Source organism: Cynocephalus volans, chromosome 6 (genome assembly GCF_027409185.1).
Source record: "Cynocephalus volans isolate mCynVol1 chromosome 6, mCynVol1.pri, whole genome shotgun sequence".
NCBI classification, from domain to species: Eukaryota; Metazoa; Chordata; class Mammalia; order Dermoptera; family Cynocephalidae; genus Cynocephalus; species Cynocephalus volans.
In genome coordinates, this window is record NC_084465.1 from 16,504,875 (window position 1) to 16,525,492 (window position 20,618).

At 34.0% G+C, this 20,618-nt stretch overlaps 1 protein-coding gene across 3 annotated transcripts in view; it reads left to right on the plus strand.

Annotated features, from left to right (window-relative positions):
- The window catches only part of BRAF (B-Raf proto-oncogene, serine/threonine kinase), a 169,673-nt gene that overhangs the window by 121,649 nt on the left and 27,406 nt on the right, over nucleotides 1–20,618 (plus strand). For 2 of the 3 annotated variants that reach the window (XR_010023848.1, XM_063099532.1), the window contains exons 9-14: nucleotides 848–884; nucleotides 2,263–2,382; nucleotides 4,712–4,848; nucleotides 5,815–5,932; nucleotides 8,200–8,284; nucleotides 9,184–9,360. Coding sequence is in view for 2 of the 3 variants with exons in the window: in XM_063099532.1 (XP_062955602.1) it covers nucleotides 848–884; nucleotides 2,263–2,382; nucleotides 4,712–4,848; nucleotides 5,815–5,932; nucleotides 8,200–8,284; nucleotides 9,184–9,360 (674 nt within the window). In the remaining variant the exon portion in view is untranslated. The remainder of the gene's footprint in view (nucleotides 1–847; nucleotides 885–2,262; nucleotides 2,383–4,711; nucleotides 4,849–5,814; nucleotides 5,933–8,199; nucleotides 8,285–9,183; nucleotides 9,361–20,618) is intronic. The other variant, XM_063099533.1, reaches the window with a different exon arrangement.

Genomic DNA, 20,618 nt, shown 5'->3' on the forward strand with positions numbered 1-20,618 from the left:
AAGGTCCAAATTGCACTACCAGTAGAGACTCCCCACCTTACAAATATTGTTGTAGAAAGCTATATTTTAATAAATAAACACAAATTTTAACAAAACCCTTATTTGAGCCATTTTGATTTTTTCTCATTCTATCATGGCCTTATGCATCCATATTTTTTATGATTGTAATCAGTATACTTTTATTTTTGTATTTTTTTTTATGTTGTAAACATTTTTCATGATTCAGGCTTCCATGTAGTGAAACAACACACTGTACCCCACAAATATGTACACGTAAATTTTAAAGAAAAAGAAAAAAAATAATTCAAACTTTATAATTGCTTTTGTAACTGCGTAATACTTCATTAAATCCATGCACCATAATTAACTAATATGTCAAAATGACTATAATACAGAAATGATTATTTCTAGTTTTTTTAGTATGATAGATAATGGTGCACTAGACATCTCTGTGCATATCGTTTTTTCTTATGAACTATTTCCTTAGGAAAAATTCCCAGAAGTGGAATTACAGGATCAAAGGGTATGAATATTTTTCTGGCTCTTAATATGTGCCAATCAAATTTTTTTAAGAACTGATGAAGCCATTGGTTTTGAATGGCCTGAAATGTATTTCAGCCTTAGATTAGGACTAAATCCTTTCATTATAGGATTTGGTTAGCAAATGCCTGAAAATTTAGATTTTATCGTATTCAGTAGCTAATCCATATTCTTTCTGTTTTGTGAAGTAATTGTAAGACAGGTGTTATTTTGAATTAACCTTTCTATTAATGTATAGTAGAAAATTCAGTATTACTGCTTTTTTACCATATGCTTTGAATAAATATGCATTACTATTTATTTTCAGGACTTGATTAGAGACCAAGGGTTTCGTGGTGATGGAGGTAAGTAATGATTTCAGGTTTTAAAAAACTCAGGGAAAAATGCAATTGCTTTGCTGCTTGACTCCTTTTATATTTGCTTCTTTCATGAAACACAGACACAGAGAAAAATGTGTAGAGAAAACTCATTTTTTTTTCTATAGGATTTATCATTTATTTCTAATAAAATTTTAACTAATAAATAACATAGTAGAGAAGATGAGAGAACATAAAAGGGAGTCTTAAATGTACCATCTACAGTTTTCCAATACTGTATCAAGGAGAGAGCCTTAATTATTTTACCCACTTTATTAATTTCTAGCCATCTGCAAAGCTGGAATTGCTAAATTTCTTTTAAGGGCTCCACTGATAGTAAAAGATGGCATTTAGAATCAGATAAAATTTAACTTTGCTAAATCATTCTCAGGGAGAGTCACTTGATTGCCTGCCACAGCTTCTCAGTTTTTAATGTTCCTCTCAGACATTATCAACCACTTCCCTTCAACTTTCTAGAAGTGTTTGAAATGTACATTTTTTGGAATGGACCTATAATGGAAAAGCCCAGTTGCCCTGTTATTCGTCCAGTAATTAAAGTAAGCAAATGAGCAGTTGAATTGAGATTTTTTTAAAGAATTTTCATTTAGTATTCATCCCAACACATGAGACAACATTGCTTAAGAAAATACTTTTTGTAAGAATTTACCCTTTGTAATGTTTATCAAGAGATGACATTTGAGATTTTATTGAAGTTTTCTTCCAGGAGGTCCTCAGAACTTATCTCCTCAGCTCTCTTCTATCTAATACGGAAGACCTGAAATAACTGCTTATCTTGCTTAGAGTTGGTCTCTTCACTGTGACCTTCTTTAGCTTCAAAATATCTAAGCCCAGACTCAAAGATATTTTATATTGAGTAAACATTGTATAAACCATCTTTTGGTATGTTTCTGTATATCTGTGAAGCTACCAAAATAATGATAAGCCCGCATTATATACTCTGGACTTAGTTTTGACTGTAGCACAGTTAGGCAAGTTTGTTTTTTTTTCTGTTTGTTATTCCATGAATTCACCAATTAATGTTGCTGCCTGTTTTACTTTCATATGTCTTAATAGCTGTGGCTTTTGATAATTTTGCCCAACACATCCAGCATTTAAATGTTGCCATCTTGTTAGCATCACAAAGTTAACTTAGTCATAAACACAGCCTGCTTAGTACCTAAAATCAAGTGGCATTTCTTGGGTTTTTTTTAATGAGTCACTTTTTAAAGCAGATTTTTTTTTAACGTCCAGAATTATTTTGCAAAGCAGGCTTCAGTTCATCTTAATTATTCCCCATGACTTCTTTCATTTCTTCTATGTGTCTGTCTTCCTGTGTTTGCCTGCCCCTCTCTTTCTCTTCTAACAGCCCCTTTGAACCAGCTGATGCGCTGTCTTCGGAAATACCAATCCCGGACTCCCAGTCCCCTACTACATTCTCTCCCCAGTGAAATAGTGTTTGATTTTGAGCCTGGCCCAGTGTTCAGAGGTAGTTGGGCTCTTCTTTCTTGTTTTCACCCAAAGCAAATTAAACATAAACTACAGATGCTGTTTGTGCCTCACCCTCACAGCGTGTGTTTGTAAGTGTGAGAGTTTTCAGTACTAAATTTCTGCTTGGCCTGGCTGGAATGCTATGAATGTGCTTCTCACACATGCTCACTACCACAAGCTTTCTGTGTGCTGTCTGTCATAAATTTTTGAAAGAAAGAAAATGCTGAGCTGAGATTTCCATTTTGTTTTTTGTTATTACTTGGTCTTGATAACTTCTTAAACTTTGTGGGAATAAACAAGGTGTATGTGGGGATCTTCAATATGGATTTCTTTTATTTTAATGCATTTAAGTGGTAACTTTGATGACTATTAGTGTTTATTAACAATTTTTGTGGATTTGTAAGAAAGTAAAAATGTAAATGGAAACCCTATTATGAGATTTTATTAGGCTTTTGGCTTTTTTTGGAGATTATATGTCAGCAGTGTTTTTTGTCTTATGCACCCCACTCCCACCCACCCAGTGCAGGACATGTATATTTTATATCAAAGGTAGGAAGCTATTTAAAAAAAAAAAAAGGTTTGTAAGATGTTATGGATATTTCAGCATACTTCAGAAAATTTGAGGAATTATACTTTTAATTATGCCCTAATATGAGGAAAAAGTTAGCAGTGTAATTTCACTCTTCTATTTTATCTTGCCATACTTTAGTGACTTTTAATTGCTTTTTTAAAATTTAAGTCAAAATTGGGACAGGTATCTTGCCGCAAATATTTTAAAAGAATTATATTTACTGACTCATGCTAGTTAGTGTCTGTTACTTATACTGAATGTAGTAATGGCACTTCACATTTTTGCTGTCTCAGCCCAGCTGTTTCTCAGAAAATCCATACAATGGGATGGAAGTCATACAGTACTGAGTAGTATAATTAAACTAAGTAATACAGTATGGTACTGAGTAGATCAGAACTGCAAAGCCTAGTCAAGCACTTAAGGCTTTATAGTGTTGAAAATTATCAACGGAAGGTAGAAAATGGATTGTGCTCTAGTTAATAGACATTCCAGATGCCATTTGCCTTTAGAAAATTGCATATGAGATCATGGAAATTCCACATGGTGTTATAGTGATATAGTATGATAAAATTTCTATGCAGATTTAACATTTAAATGTCATTAGTATCCTTGTTCTTTGAAAGATAGTGGCTCTTTTTCTCCCCTGAGAGTAGTAATCATTTAAAACAAAACAAAACAAAACATTTTCTTGAGGTATTTTTGTTCTGTGTATGGAAATATTACCTAGACATCTCAGTCCTACTCAGCTGTACTTAGGCCCCACTTAGGAGTCACTTCTCTGAACCCCTCTGAACCAAGGACTATACTGTACGTGAACTTAGGATGTTTGCCTGTGAGTCAGCATTTAGAAGAGTACCCATCAGAAAGGTATGCAACTCTGCCAACCGAGCCCACTTCCAAAGAGTGTACCTCTCAGACTCACTTGGCTTATGGAATATTTGCATTTGTAGTAACTTAACTGGGAACAGACATGGTGCTTACTTTGTTCTCACTTACAAAGGCAGAGATATTTCAGAAAGTTTTGAGAAACCTGCTTGGCTTTGTTTACATTAACTTTGTTATGCAGGTAACAGATAATCTTCATTTAGTAGAATAAGCTTCAGGAACCAGTGACACTGGCCGATATCTCTTAGATAGCAGAGCATGTAGTTTGGGATTGTATTTAAATGTAGTGGTGAATATGAAAGATCCAGATATTTTCTACATTAAAGGCATTATTAGAAAATGTTTCCATTTGGGGGTTTCCATCTTTTTAAATATTGATTAGCTGTTGAGGTAATGTAAAATGATTAAAAGTATGTTATACAAAGGTACTTCAAAAAGTTTGTGGAAAATGGAATTAAAAGATAATAGGAATCTTCTTTCCATGAACTTTTTGAAGTACCCTCATATAGGCTTTTAAATTGGTTTTTCTTTTTGATTTTTTTTTTTTTTTTAATCAAAGAAAAAAAGCCTTAGGAGTATTTTTTAGTTTTTGTTTCTTGTTTGAGGGAGATTGTTTTTCTTTTAGACTTTGCATAAGTAGAGAAAGTATGTATGTATCACCAGATGTCTTAAAGGTCATTAAATTGGCCAGAAAACTAAAAGAAATTATACTACTAATCACCAAATAAGTCCCTCTTTTGGCCTATCCTTTCTAAAAGGTCTGTATTTGAACATGCACTCCATTTTTAAAATGTCTAAATCTCACCCCAATTTTCTGCCCCCTGAGAAATTAACATGCTTACTGGATACATATTTCCTTTCACTAATTTAGGATCAACTACAGGTTTGTCTGCCACACCCCCTGCCTCATTACCTGGCTCACTTACTAATGTGAAAGCCTTACAGAAATCTCCAGGACCTCAGCGGGAAAGAAAGTCATCCTCATCATCAGAAGACAGAAATCGAATGGTAACAGTATATGATATCTTTTATTTTTTTTAAGTTCTTTCTTTTTAGAAGTATAGCCAAATATAATATCACCTTTTAGATATATTATGTCCATATATGACACAGAATTCCCATAATCAAATAAATTTAAGAGCTGATACTATTTTGCTTAAAGCATATTCCCACAACACTGATTTTTGCTCTTGTCTCTGATATAATTGAGTAAAAGCCAGTTTTAGAAGAGTAACAAGTGTTCTGTTTCTAAAATAAGAATAAAGAGAGTAAACTAGTATTTAGAAAGCATGATTAAGTATATTTTTCTAAAGGCTGGTCCAAAATTCAAATATCTACCAAATGACATTCTTCCCTATTTGAACAATTAACTTTTCTGCTGCAAATGAATCTGTATTAAGAACTAGTAATTTTAGCAATAGTATTTGTTGGATGGGTGGGTCCTTTACCCTATGAAAATAATTGTATGTGTTGATTTTTTTTTTTTAAGAGACTGGATCAGATAAGATATGAGGAAATTTAGCAATGACGAAAAGAGTAACTAGATAAATTGTCAGCAGTTACTTTATGTTAACTTAAATTTGGGGGGAATTGGAGCCAAAACTAGTCACAAGTACGTAGTGCATAATACATATGTTGCCCTTGATAGTCCTCCAAATGATAAAAAATTTTTATTTTATTGACTTTAGTAATATACATTTCTTCTTATACCCAATAAGTAAATTTTTCTTTTAAGTAATTTTTTCCATCCTAATACTGACTTCCATCTTAAATTTGTTTTGTATTTTAAGAGTCATGTTTTTAACTATTTTCCATTCAGAGTGTGTATTTTTTTTTTTTTTTTTTTTTTTGAAGAGAACTTATTCTCTTCTTAACTTATGTTCCTCTCAGGCATAGGGTAATGTACTTACCATGAAACATAAGGTTTTGCTTTTTTGTTTGGTTTGGCTTAACTTTTGCACTATTTTTATCAAGAAAACACTTGGTAGACGAGATTCAAGTGATGACTGGGAAATTCCTGATGGGCAGATTACAGTGGGACAGAGAATTGGATCTGGGTCATTTGGAACAGTCTACAAGGGAAAGTGGCATGGTATGTATGTAATGTGATGACATTGTTACAAGTCATAATAGTAGGATATGTTTAACAACTTTTACTTAAAAAATCAAAGGGATTATTCACTATTTGCATCATTAAGCTATTTTGATCAGGTGCAGAAGTCCTCCAAAGGTTTCTAACAAAAATTATGGGAAATAAAAACTGGGTTCACAGTAACCACAACTCCTATCATTATATTACAGTAATAATTTTTAAAGATGAGGATCCTCCAGGGTAACTAGTCCTTAAAATGATTTTTTCTTTTAGAAATCTTTCTGCAGATAATTTTATTTGTATTATAAATCACAAGTGTATTGAATTTCAGAGGGAGAGAACAGACCTAGGGTTGCTGGGTAGGGGGAAGAGGGGAGGGAAAGCAGAATTGGGGAGAAGGTAGGGGACACAGGGAAATAACTGCAATGTGAGGTGGTGAGTATGCTGATAGCATTGATTTTCTAACCACAATTGGGCACAGGCACTGATGGTCAGCTCTTGCCCCATGAATATGTATAATCAATAATAATAATATAAATTAGTAAATAAACCACAGTAAACATATTGAAAGTGTATTTATCCAAGGAAGAAATATAAGTGGCTAATAAACGTATAAAAAATGTTCAGCGTCACTAGTTATCAAAGAATTGCAAATTCAAAACATAGAAATCATTATTTGCCTCCCAAATGGACAAAGATTTTTTAAATTGATTAAATTGAGACTGGTTATTATAATGCTCCTGGTGGGATAACAAAATACTACAAACTTTCTGGAGGGCAATTTGGTAATATGTATATTAAACTGACAGGACTTTATCCTGAGGAAGTAATTAGACAGGAACGAACAGATGTATGTGAAAGTATATCCATTATAGATTTAATATTAATAAAAATGAAAATAAGTGCTCAGTAATAGAGGATTGGATAGATAAGTTGATACCTCCATATATGATTATATAGGAGTTAAAATGGTATAGTAGAGCTACATTTATTGACATGGAAAGGTGTCTTTGATATATTAAATTTTACAAAGCAGCATGTATAATACCCCATACTATAGAGCTATATAGAAATATATATAACATAATTTTAAAATGACTATCAGTATTTTAGTATATATCTGTTTAGGTTATCTTTTCATATGTATTCATAAATTTTCACACTGCATACATAGAAAAGCCTAATAGGGTATGCATCAATATAATAATGGTCATTGCAGAGTGACATGATTATGGGAATTTTTTAAACTTTTTTTTGTAAATGTTATGCAGTATTATATCTTAGAGCTGATACAATGAGCAACTGTATTACTTTGACAATTAGGAAAAATCAGTAAGTTTATTTAACTTTTTATTAAAGTTTAGTATACATATAAAGTTCACATAAGTGTACGAGTAACTGAAATCTCACAAAGTGAACACATCAGTGGTCAATAAATAGAACGTAACTAGCACTCTAGAAGTCCCTGTCATAACCTCTTCCAGTCAGTCTTCTTCTCCCAAGGGTAACCGTCATCATGACCTCAACAGAAATCATATAGTGTGTACTCTTTTGTGTCTGGCCTCTTTCATTCAACATTGTTCATAAGATTCATCTGTACTGTTGTATGTAGTAGTAAATCCTTCACTCTGTATAGTATTCCATTGTGTGACTATAACATGGTTTCTTCTTCTGTCTACTATGTGATGAGCATTTGGATAGTTTCCAGTTTGGGACTATTATGAATGGTGGTGCTATGAATATTCTTAGTATATATCTTTTGGTGAACATGTATATACATTTTTTCTGGATGTAACTGTAGGAGAGAAGTATGAGACCACAGGATATGCATATGTCCTGCTTTAGTAGATAATGCCAACTGTGTTCCAAAATGGTTGTACCAATTTATATATACCGGCAGTGCATGAGAGTTATAGCTGTTTCACATTGAGTTTTTTTTTTAAATTATAGTTACAGTTTTAATCATTTTTCTCATCCAAAACATCATAAGTAATCCATAGATTTGAAAAAAAATCTTAAGTACTCTGATATTGTGATTTTCTCTTTCAAGCCAAGCTCCATTGGGCCTGTCATCTGTAGTTTCAATATTCAGTTAGTTTTTATCCTTAGGAGATTAATGCAGTTTAGATAGTTATGGTGCAATTTATTTGCAATTTAATAATGTTATGGATTTAGGGCTGTGATAATTAGTGAAAACACACAAGAATGTTTTATATTTTTAAATTTAAAATATTGGAATGACATTTTGAATGACAATTACCTTTTAGGTGATGTGGCAGTAAAAATGTTGAATGTGACAGCACCTACACCTCAGCAGTTACAGGCCTTCAAAAATGAAGTAGGAGTACTCAGGTGAGCTTGTGTGAGTTACTGTTTTCCAGAGAAAAAAGTTGTTTTCATTAGCTCCTATTGTTCAGTGGTAGCTACTATTAGCTTTACAGATTTACTCAAAATGGATAAAAATGTAGAAACAGAGTATGTCTCAGTATTTTTTGTCTTTAACTGTATTCTTTTAAGTGGTAAGCAGTATTATATGGTACAATTGATAGACTAAATTAATGGAAATATGGTATTATTTAGGCTGAATTAATGGAAATATAGTATTTTGATCATGTAAAATAATAGTTCCACTTATGGAAATAATAATCTCAAAATTCTAAGCTTATCAGAACACATCTAGAGATTGTATTTAGTCCTGGGCCCTGGAACTTGAGGAACATTGACAAACTAGAGTATGTCCAGGGGAGGATAACCTAAATGGGGAAGATTTAGAACAATAATTTAGAGGGAAAATAGTCAACAGAACTGAGTACATTTAGACCAGAGAAGGCTGTTATGTTCAGAAGGTACAAAGCTACTCTGTTTTATTCCAAAGAGCAGAAGAGGGAAGCCAGTGGTAGAAATTGTAGGAAAATGGTTTTTGCTCAACACAGGAAAACTTTCTAATACTAGAACCATTTAAACAAAGAGTTGGGAGGCAGCTACATTCTCAGTGGTCAACTTCCCATAATTGAAGGTATTTAAGCAACTTCTTGTTGCCTGTCAGCTATTTTTAAAAAGATATTTCTGAAGAGGGTGGGAGAAATTCCCAGTGTCTTCTAAATTTATTCTTCTATTGCCTTTTTAAAAAAAAAAAAAATACCTTTTTCTGACAGCATCTTACTGATAGGTAAACTGCTTTGCCTTTCTTTTTTAAGAATTGCTTAAGTTTGTCAACATTTACTATTTACTGTCACATTTCTTTTTTTCAGGAAAACACGACATGTGAATATCCTACTCTTTATGGGCTATTCCACAAAGCCACAACTGGCTATTGTTACCCAGTGGTGTGAGGGCTCCAGCTTATATCACCATCTCCACATCATTGAGACCAAATTTGAGATGATCAAACTTATAGATATTGCACGGCAGACTGCACAGGGCATGGAGTAAGTTCCATTCTGTTACATCTCTTGTATATTACTTTTGAAGACTGTTGAAGGTGTTTTAAAGGCTTTAACTGATATTCTTTTGGATTGCATTTTATATTACTGTCCAGCAACATTAGAACACTTTAACTAATGGCTAGCAATATAATACTAAAAAATAAAATAGTCTTTCTAATACAGTCTTCAGAACATATATCAAGTATATCAAGTTTTTGATGATAAATATATGACTGTAAATTTATGTTTAACACTCAGTGACCTAGCTAAGCAATAGAGGTTCAGAAAACAAAAATAGGCACCAAAAAAACCACTAAAAAGTCATTAAGAATTGAAGTATACTAAGTGATTGTTAAGTAGTTATCCTTTCAAATAATTTTCTTTAAGTACCTGTATTTTTTTTTGCAAAATGGTCAGTTAATAAAGTTAAAAGAAATCTGCATTCTGATCCCTTTTGAGGATTTCAAGTTGTTATTCATATCTATTGAATTTTGCCATGTAATTCATAATCTAGTTATTTTATAGAATTTATCATAGGCTAACATGGGAAACTGAAGAATAAAGTTTGCATGCAACTCATAAGTACAGAAGAATAGGTAAATCAAAAGGTAAAATTAAATTTTGAAAACACTTAGATGAAAATATAACCTTAATAAAATATTAATTTGAAAGCTCTATGAATAGTTTGAAAATATGTATGCATTTTATAGTATACAAATTGCTTTCTCCTGCATAGATTGTTATGTCCTTTAATCTTTATAATGTTATGAAGTGGCTATTTTTATTTTCTTTTTACAGATAAGGAAAATGAGGCTTTTAAGTGACTTGTCCAAGGGCACAGATTTAATAAGTGGCAGCAAATGTGTTTAACTCAGGATTTCTGGCTCCCAATCCAGTATTCTTTCCCCATAACCATTATGCTTCTTTTATATTATAAAATGAAACAAGAACCCTCTTGTTCTTATTTGAGGGGCATATATGTACTAACACCTACAACTCTGACTCAAGATCACTTATAGCAAGTAAGTGTAGAGCCAGGGCTCAAAACCAAGTCTGGCTCCCTTGTACCACCTTCTTTGTCTCAAAACTAGGAATATATCTATAATTAGTTTACAAGCCTATGTTCAGCCAAAATGCTTATTATAGCAAATTATTACCTTATTCAGTAACATTTCCCACTTATCCATATTAAAATCTCATGAAAAGTAAACTGTGGCAAAAGTAATAGACATTCAGAAAAAAACAAAGCTTATTTTCTTCCAACCCCGCTGTCTCTCTGTTGTTTCTTCAGCTGGCCAGGCGTGCTCCATTCCCCATGGGCTTTGTACTTTTTATTTCCTCTTTGGGATACTCATGCCAAAAATATTCTTATGTCTGTGTTCAAAAGTCCCCTTTTAAGAGAAGCCTTCTCTGATTACCTCATATAACTAACATGTCCCAATCCTACCCCGTTACTGTCTATACCCCTATCCTTGTTTTTCTTTATAACACCCAACTCCACCTGACTTACTTGTTTATTGTCTGTTACCCCGACTAGAATGCAAGCTGTATAAGAGCAGGGGCTTTGTTTTGTTCGTTTTTTTATGCCTAATGCATAGAATAGGACCTGGCCTATGATAGGTACTCAATACTTGTCTATTAAATGAAAAAATGAAAGAGTGGTTGCACACAACTTCATATTATTGATAAGTTCACCTTCCAGAAGAGAAAGAAGTTATATCCTTTTCATATCAAAACTTGAGAAATATCAAGGAAAGGAATAATATTCAAAGAAGTAATAAAAGAGAGGAGAAAAAAGGTTTTGATATAAACAGAGGCAGCAAAGAATAGTATTAAAAATTGTTTTTAGAAACAGTGATGGGGCAGTGAAGTGCCAGTATGAATTAAGACATGAAGTGACAGTAGAGAAGAACACCATCAAATTGGAATAGCTCTGTAATCTGGGGAATATTCAGTGAAGAGGTGATATTTTCCCATCACTTTACAGTTTGGGATTATCAGTGTAAACATTATAGTTTATCTACTCTGAAACACTTTGTGTACATTTTTAAACAGCTCTCACTATGTAATGAGTATACCTGGCTATGAATATAGATCATTCCATAAGGTTTATCCTAGATTTTAGTAGCTGAAGAACTACTGATTATAAATTTTAAACCCTCTAACAGAATGTACTTTTCGTTACCAGCTTAAAATTAACCAAAGAAGATAGTTTCTTTTTCCTAAGGGTTACATGCAACTGGTTAAGTGTACCAGTGCATCTTTAGTTTCTAAAGGCTTTTGAAAGGTTGAAAATCCTCTTATTAGATGGCTATGTGGATTTCAGGTGAAGATGACAGATTTTTGCTCCCTCTTTAAGCTCTACTAAAATTATAATAAAGGAATTTTTTTAAAGCATGAAGTTATAAGGATGAGGATAACAGAGAGGAAGGAGACAATAGCAATAACATTTTAAAAGCCAGAGAGCAGGGGCCGGCCCGTGGCTCACTCGGGAGAGTGCGGTGCTGATGACACCAAGGCCCCGGGTTCGGATCCCATATACGGATGGCCGGTTCGCTCACTGGTTGAGTGTGGTGCTGACAACACCAAGTCAAGGGTTAAGATCCCCTTACCGGTCATCTTTTAAAAAAAAAAAAAAAGCCAGAGAGCAGATGGAGAAGTGATAATGGATTTAGCAGACCCCAAAAAGCTAAATCATTAGTTGGCAGTGGGAAATGAAAACCAACCTGATTTATACCACACAGTCCTCAAAAGTCTCAGGAATTGGCAGTATTAGTTATCTCAGGGGGTGTGGAAGTGAGGGAGGGAGGGAGGAGTAAAATGGAAAGACCTGTTTGAAAAGCTGTTCTCCTACCCTGTGCCACTGGATGACTGCCCCATCCCTAACCTGGCAGTTGACTGGCATTTTGTTCTCTAGAGAAGGGAAAACAAATATAAATATCTCTGGACTGGGCGACCCTAAGCTATGTCTAGGACATGGATATCTTATTCAAAACAGGGATTGGGTGACTGTGTGCTTACTGAATCATGAATGGAGATTTCTCCAGCCCTCTCTTTTCATTTGGTTCCTGAAGTACTAGCAACCCAACCTTACTCTTCCTGCAGGAGATTGGAAGAGTCTTCTCTGAGGAATCTTACCACCCCAAGAGGAAAGACCCAAAGAGAGTGAAATCGGGAATTCTACCTAGATGACTGTACAGTTCAAAAACAATAAGCTCATCTATATGCTGAAAGCTTCCAGACAGCTTATTGGTCCCTCGCTTAGTCTGAGTAAGACAGATTATCTCTGGATCACTAGATATTGGAGAGGAAGTCTGATAGAAATGAGAGAGACCAAAACAGGGAAGAAAAGGCACTTGGAGAAATAGACACAATGCAAGGAGAAGAGATTACCTCTTCCACTTCCCCCCAAAAAACTATCAATTTCCTCAGAGATGTAAAAGATGACTTTCTCTCCATTAAACAAGAATAGATGCTTTCTAAGAAACATTTATGTAACAATAAATAAGATGTTAAAATGTTGATATTTACACTGGAAATTATATCCTTTGTGGTTATTTAAACTTAACTTTTAAATGTTAATTTTAAATATTCAAGGAGTTACATAGTTTCTCAGAATTCTTTTGAGTCCTCAGCAGAAAAAGTTTAAAACCTATTATGCAAAATGCTGTATGGTTTATTATTAGTTTATCTGTATTCTGCAACATTACCTTCAGAAAGGACACCTGGACAAATTTTTTTACAAACCGAGTTACATAAATGTAACTGGAACATAAATGTAACTGAATATAATTGGAACACACAACCAGATTGTTTGAGTGATTCTTGGTGAAGTGGATATCACTGTTTTCTTCTCCAGTATCGGTGACTAAAGCACACTATTTTTATTACATTTGTTTTTTGGTTTTTTTTTTTTAATAAAGATGACCAGTAAGAGGATCTTAACCCTTGACCTGGTGTTGTCAGCACCACACTCTCCCATGAGAGCTGACCAGCCATCCCTATATAGGGATCTGAATCCGTGGCCTTTATGTTATCAGCACCACACTCTCCCAAGTGAACCACGGGCCAGCCCTTTTATTACATTTGATTAACTGTGTTTTTGTTGTTAGAAGAAGTCAAATTCTGTCCTAAGGTACAGGCTGACAGATATTAGGACAAACAGGATGGTCCTAAGGGTCATGAACTGGTTCTTCAAGTCCTAATGACTCTTGTTAATGATTTTATTACAGATGTTAACTTATCTTTTGGCTTCTGGTCAACCATTTCAGGCTTACATTTGGTTCTTCCTAGATGTTTTAATTTTCCCCTCTTTCCACGGATTAAATGCCAAAGGTGAAATTCCTTACATACTTTACTTTTTCTCCCTATTTCCAGTGGTTTTTTTGTCTTGACTGCTAACCATAGTTTTATCCTAAGGGCTTTGTTTTAGAATTATTTATAGCAGTTCTTCACAATTAGAAGCCTGCTTGGATAATTAGCAGTTATTTATTTATTTATTTATTTGGGATAATTAGCACCCATCCAGCTCCCTTTCCTTTATCTCTGCACTAGATCCCCTAGCTCTACTCTCAGTCCCCTGATGCACAGATAATACTGATGCTCTGCGGCTATCCCCAGCTACTGTCTTACTGTACCTCCTTTTAACTCTTCGTGTCTAGTTCCTCCTCCCCTAACAACCATCATCTCGCAAAGGTCAAAACAAGCTAGATATGCTACACAGCTAGCCAGTAGTCCATAGACTCTTTAAGTAGTAACTTAATAATGTTGTACTTTTGCAAAGCCCTTATTTCAGAATAGTCTGCACCTTGAATGTTTTCCATATGCTGTTGAAAGTGATCTTTCTGACTACTCACCAGAATTCATTCTAAAGTCCCATGGTATAAGCAGAATAAGAGCATATTAACTCATTGTAAAAGCAGCTGGGGTTGCAGTCACTTGTAAGGTAAAACCTGTGATAATTAGAAAAGTTGAATCATTAGGACTTTCAAGTGTGTCACCTTTATTGGATTACAAAATAAAAGCAGACGGTGGATGGGTGACATTCTTTCTGTGTGGTTCTGTCTTCTTTTTATATCTTAGTGAAAGATCATATCTGATTGCATGGTTTAGCTGAAGAGAGCAGAGCTATTGTAATGATAAATAATTATAGACAATTATAGACTAAGCCTGAGGAATCAGGGTTCATAAAGTATGTTTTATCATCTTCTCACCTGTTCAAGGACCCCAAGGTAGTTTAAGAACATTGTTAGTAAAGAAATTTCGGGAATGGTCAATACCTCATGACATTTCCTTGTAGGAATTTCAATTTCAGTATAATATTTATGGTATAATTTTTAATTTAGCTTTATTAGAAAATGTACTAATGTTAAATCAGGAAGGGACATAGAGAAAGTTGTGGCCTGTTGGTATATTCATAGAAGGGTTATATTCTGAATATAAGATGATTAAAAATAACTTGAGGACAAATCCTCACAATTTACTATTTTTTACCAATGAAGAGCATGCCCCCTTACTCATAAATAAACCCAGTTGATAGGAAAATAGAAGGATGAATTAAAGCTGAAAAGAGGGTGAACATGTATTAGTGATTGAAAATAATTCTAATTGGCCAAAGAATATTGCACTGTCTTCCTCTTTCTTTTTTTAAATAGAAAGGAGGATACTGAAAATAATTAGAAAAATGTAAGATGAAACAAAAAGGTACCACTCTTTACCCACTGGAATTAGCAAAATGCCTAAATTCTGACAAGATCAAGTGTTTGTAAGGAGTTAAAGGAATTGCTCACTGAGTCATTCCTGATGCAACCAACCACCCTAAGGGCATTTTAGAAGTATCTGTAAAATAGAAAATGCTTGTTCTACACTCAAGAAACATTAGCTTTTGTTCCAAGAGATGTGTACAGGATGAGATGTATTACTGGAAACCATACATAATATTGAAAAATTGGAAACATAAATGTCCATCAGTAGAGAACTGGATAAATATTGGCACCTGTATGCAGTACAGTAATATATAGCAGTTAAATGAATTGCATATGTATCAACATAGAGCTTTAAATTATAATGTCAAATGAGAAAAGCAAGCTGCAGCATGAGACCACTCAAAAGATTTTTTCTTTTTCCTTTTTTTAAAATTTTTTTTCATAAGTTTTTTTAAAAGAACTTTTTTATATTGGTGGTTTTTATATATTATATATAATATATTTATATATAAATAATATAATTTTATAATATATAAATATATAATATATATTTTTTATATATTATATAAATATTATTATGTAATATATATATAAGTGGTACATATATATTGTGTAAAAGTATTGAAATAGGGATTAGAAAGCACACACCAAGTTCAGTAGTGGTTGTTTCCAGGAATGGGAAAAAAGGGGCAGGATGGGGGCAGCTATCAGGGAGAAGGGCTTTAGCTTTACCTGTAACATTCTAATTGTTACTTTGATAAAAATTACTCTATAGTTATGTTTTACTTTTATAACTTTATATAAGCATAAACTTTGAAAAAAGGCAGGAGGCAAATGTGTAAAAATTGGAACAGGATTGATTATGGCGAGAATATGAATAACTTCTGTATTATCCTTTGTCATAGTTTTTCTTAACTTAAACATATAATGTATTACAAATAAATCATAGAAAATTCAGAAAATGTAAACATAAATAAGAAGCACCAGTAATATGCCATCAAGAGGTAACTGCCATTAATATTTGAATGTGTATCATGTATCCTTTTAGGATTGTGTATTTTAATACTTATACACCATGGTTTGTTGTTTTTAAAATATTTTAAACATCTTTACTGGCAATAAATATTATGTTCTGTTTCCAACTCTGCTTCATACAAGTTGAATATCCCTTATCCGAAATACTTGCAACCAGAGCGTTTCAGATTTCAAATGTTTTCAGATTTTGGAATATTTGCTGAATACATACCTGTTCAGCATTTCTAATCTGAAAATTTGATATCTGAAATGCTCCAGTGAGCATTTCCTTTGACCTTCAACAGAGCTCAAAAAGTTTCATATTTTCAGATTAGAGATGCTCAGCCTGTACTGTTAACCCACTGTCTTCCTTTTTCTTTTTTTAAATAGCACTATGTTCTGTAGTTTTTTTACATACAGTAATATATTTATTTATATATTTAGCAATTATATGCACTTACTGTGTGCCAGATGTTATTCTGTGCACTTTCTATACACTCACTACCTCATGTACTCCTCAACTCCCCTTTGAGGCAGATGCTGTTATTATCATCCCTATTTTACTAATGAAGAAATCAGAGTATAGAAAGGTCAAGTAACTTGTCCCAGTCACTTTGGCTCCAGAATGCGTTACCTCAACTGTTACACCATGTTGTTTCTTCAGTTTCTTCAGTCCTTTCAACAACCTCAAGAGGGCCCTTAATATACAACAATCATGCTTTCAGTTTCCTAGTTCATTTCAATCTTCCTCTTTCGTAGACATTGTCATACCTCCTCTTCTGTCCTCAAACCTTCAAAACCTCTTCTCCAAGAACTGTCAGCTGATGACCTTGCTTGCCATTACATTAAGAAAAGTAGAGGCACCCATCACATCTACTCACCTACCTGCATTCATGCAGAGTTCTTCTGCCTTATCACTATTAAAGCCAAACCCTCCATTTATGTACTAGATACCCATCCCTTTCCCCTACGCACAGATGTCTTTTGAGGAGATCTCCCATCTTGTTCATCGGTTTTTCCTTTCCTACTGGATTTTCTCCCATTTTTAAAACGTCTTTCTTATAATGGACATTTGGCAGAATGTTGACAGTTGTTGAATCTAGGTGGAAGGGTGTACAGTTGTTTATTGTCTTCTTTCAACTTTTTCTGTATTAAAATGTTTCTAATAAATAACTTGTGGGGAGGGCTGGCCAGTTAGCTCACTTGGTGCTAACTTGGAGCACAGTGCTAATAAAACGAAGGTCAAAGGTTTGGATCCCAATACCTGCCAGCTGCCAGAACAAAACAAAAAACAAAATTTAGAAAGTTGTAGACGACCCTTTCTTAATCCTACTTACTTCTTCTGCCATCACCTCATGCCTCTTCTTTCCTTTACAGTAAAACTTCTCAAAAAAAAAAAAAAATTCTCAAGAGAGTTATTGGTACTCACTCCCTAATTTCTCTCCTCCCGTTATTATCTTGGACCCAACTCTGACTAGGCTTTTGCCTCTGCCGCCTCACAAAATATCTCTTAATAAGTTACCTGTGACCTCCATGTTGCTAGATCCAATAGTTAAATTCTCAGTTTGCAGTTTATTTGATCTGTCAGAAACATATAATGCAGTTGATCACATTCTTCTTCATGAAACATATTCTTAATCTCTTGCTTAATCATGTGCTTAATCTTTTCTACTCAGAATGTGGTCCGAGTAGCCTCTGTACCATAAGGGAGCTTTTTAGAAACACTGAATGTTAGACACCACCCCAGATGTACTGAATTGGGGTCTAGATTTTAACAGGGTCCCCAAATGATTCATATGCATATTAATGTTTGAGAAATACTGCTTTAGAGCCAATTCTCCTGATTGTCCTTCTACTCACTATCTGCTCCTTCTCAACTGTTTCCTCCTCTATTCCCTTGGTGATCTCATCCCGTATCATGGCTTGAAAAACTATTTAAATATCATTTCTATGCCAATCTCCAGCCATTTCATTTTCTTTGTACTCCAGATTCTCATATCCAACTGTCTGCTCTATATTTCCACTTGATTATCTCATGGGCATCTCAAAAAAAAATTTTTTTTTTTTGGCAGTTGGCAAGTAAGGGGCATTTCAAATTTAATATATCTGAACTGAGCTCTTGATCCTTTTCTTTAAGCCTGCTCTTCCCACATTCTGTTCATCTCAGTAACTAGCAACTCTTCTTTCAGCTGTTTATGTCTAATATTTTGTAGTGATCCTTTGCTCCTCCCTTTTTTTCACACCACACACCAATCTATCATCAACTCTTGTTGGCTCTATCTTTACAGTATCCCCAGAAGCTTACAAACTCCTTGCCTCTTATTCTGCTGTTACCCTGATTCAAGCCACCATTATCTCTGCCCGGATTATTGCCTATCTCCTTACTTCCACTCTTGCCCACCTTCAGCTTATTCTCAACTCAGCAGCCAGTGTGTTCCTATTAAAACTTAGGTCAGGTTGTGTTACTCCTCTGCTCCTTCATTGTCCACATTTCACTCAGAATGAAAACCAAAGGCTGTACAATAGGCCTTTTTCTCACTCTGTGCCCAGTCACACTTTGTCTTCTTGCTGTTCTTAGAGCATAGGAGGCACATACCTGCCATAGGGCTTTGCTGTTGCTAGTCTGTCTGCCTCAGATGTTCTTATCCTGTATCTGCATACTCTCTACCTTACTTCCTTTGAGTCTTTACTGAAATGGCCTCCCTCGCCTAAAATTACAACCCCTTGCAACTCAGCATTCCCTGTCCCGCATCCCTGTTTTTGTTTCCCTTACAGTTATCACTGTTATGTACTATGTATTTTACTTATTTATCTTTTTTATTTTCTATCTTCCATACTAAAGTGTAAGCACCTTGAGTGTAGGGATTTTCTGCATTATCTCCAACACCGAGAACAGTTGTTGCTTAGCACATTTAAATGTGTTACATATGGGCCAAGCCTGTGGCGCACTCGGGAGAGTGCAGTGCTGGAAGCGCGGCGACGCTCCTGCCGCGGGTTCGGATCCTATATAGGAATGGCCGGTGCACTCACTGGCTGAGTATCGGTCACAAAAAAGACAAAAAAATAAAAATAAAAATAAAATAAATAAAATAAATGTGTTACATAAGTGAAAGGAAGAACCCATCAGGATAAACATTATTATCTTCATATTACAGGTTAGTAATCTAACGCTTAGAGAGATTGTATAATGTAACTCAAGGTCATATGGCTAGTAAGTCACATAGTTGGAATTTAAACCCAAATCTGTGTGCTCAAAACCCATGCCTTTTGCACTGTACCTCTCTGATCGTGTCACTTAAGTTCTCCAGGCTCTGGTTTTCCCATCTGCATAACTGAAATTATGCATTTTTGCCTTCCTCACAAAGAAACATGAAGGTTATGAAACCAAATGATGTAAAAATATTCTGAAAACTTTAAAATGTTATTTATACATGTACAAAAGTATGGTTGTAATTCTGTCTTATAGAAGTTTTACAGTTTTTGCTTTTAGTTTTAAGTCTTCAATCCACTTCAAATTAATTTTTTTGTCTCGTGTGAGGTAAGGGTTGAGATTTATTTTTTTATTTTTTCCTAGATGGATATCCAGTTGTTCTAACAATATTTATTAAAAAATTATCCTTTTCCCCATTGAGTCACCTTGTTCTTATGAATAAACAAAGATCATGTTTTTGATTTTATATGTTTGGGGTATTGTATGTTTGAAATGAACTTTTTAAAAAAGAGAATAGCATGTTTTTTGCTATTCCATCAATATCATGGTATTCCATGTTTATATACATTCTCACTTATTCTATTCAAGCCAGTATTGTACTTATTAGCTCTGATGAGAGTATTTCCAAAGGAGCATTATTGCTCTCTCTAATGCAAGTCCTAACTAGGAAACAGAAAAAATGTAAAGTATCATTTTTATGTATTAGAAGACTCAATATTATTAAGATGTTAATTCTTCCTAAATTGATCTCTAGATTCAGTGCAATTCCAATCAAAATCTCAGCAGACTTTTGGTTAGAAATTGACAAGCTAACCCTAAAATTTATGTGGAAATGCAGTGGCTAGAAATTTATGATTAAAACAATTTTGAAAAAGAAGCACAAAGCCAAAGGACTTCTATTGTGAGATTTCAAAACTTGCTGTAAAGCTACAGTAATCAAGACAGTGTGGTATTGGCATAAGGACTGACAAATAAATGAAACAAAATAGAAAGCTTAGTCATTTGATTTTTTTTTTTTTTTTCCGACCAAGGTGCCATGACAATTCATGGGGATAGTCCTTTCAATCAATGTTGCTAGAACAATTGGACATCCATATTGAAAAAACAAACTATTAACCCTTACCTGACACAAGACAAAAAAATTAACTTGAAATGGATCAGACTTAAGACTAGAATCTAAAAATCTTTTAAAAAGAAACATAGGAGGAGAACTTTGTAGCCTAAAGACAGGCAAAGATTTTTTAGCAAGGACTATAAAAGAATGTTAATAAAATGGACTTCATCAAAATTCAAAACTGCTGCTTTTTAAAAGACACTTAAGAAAACAAAAG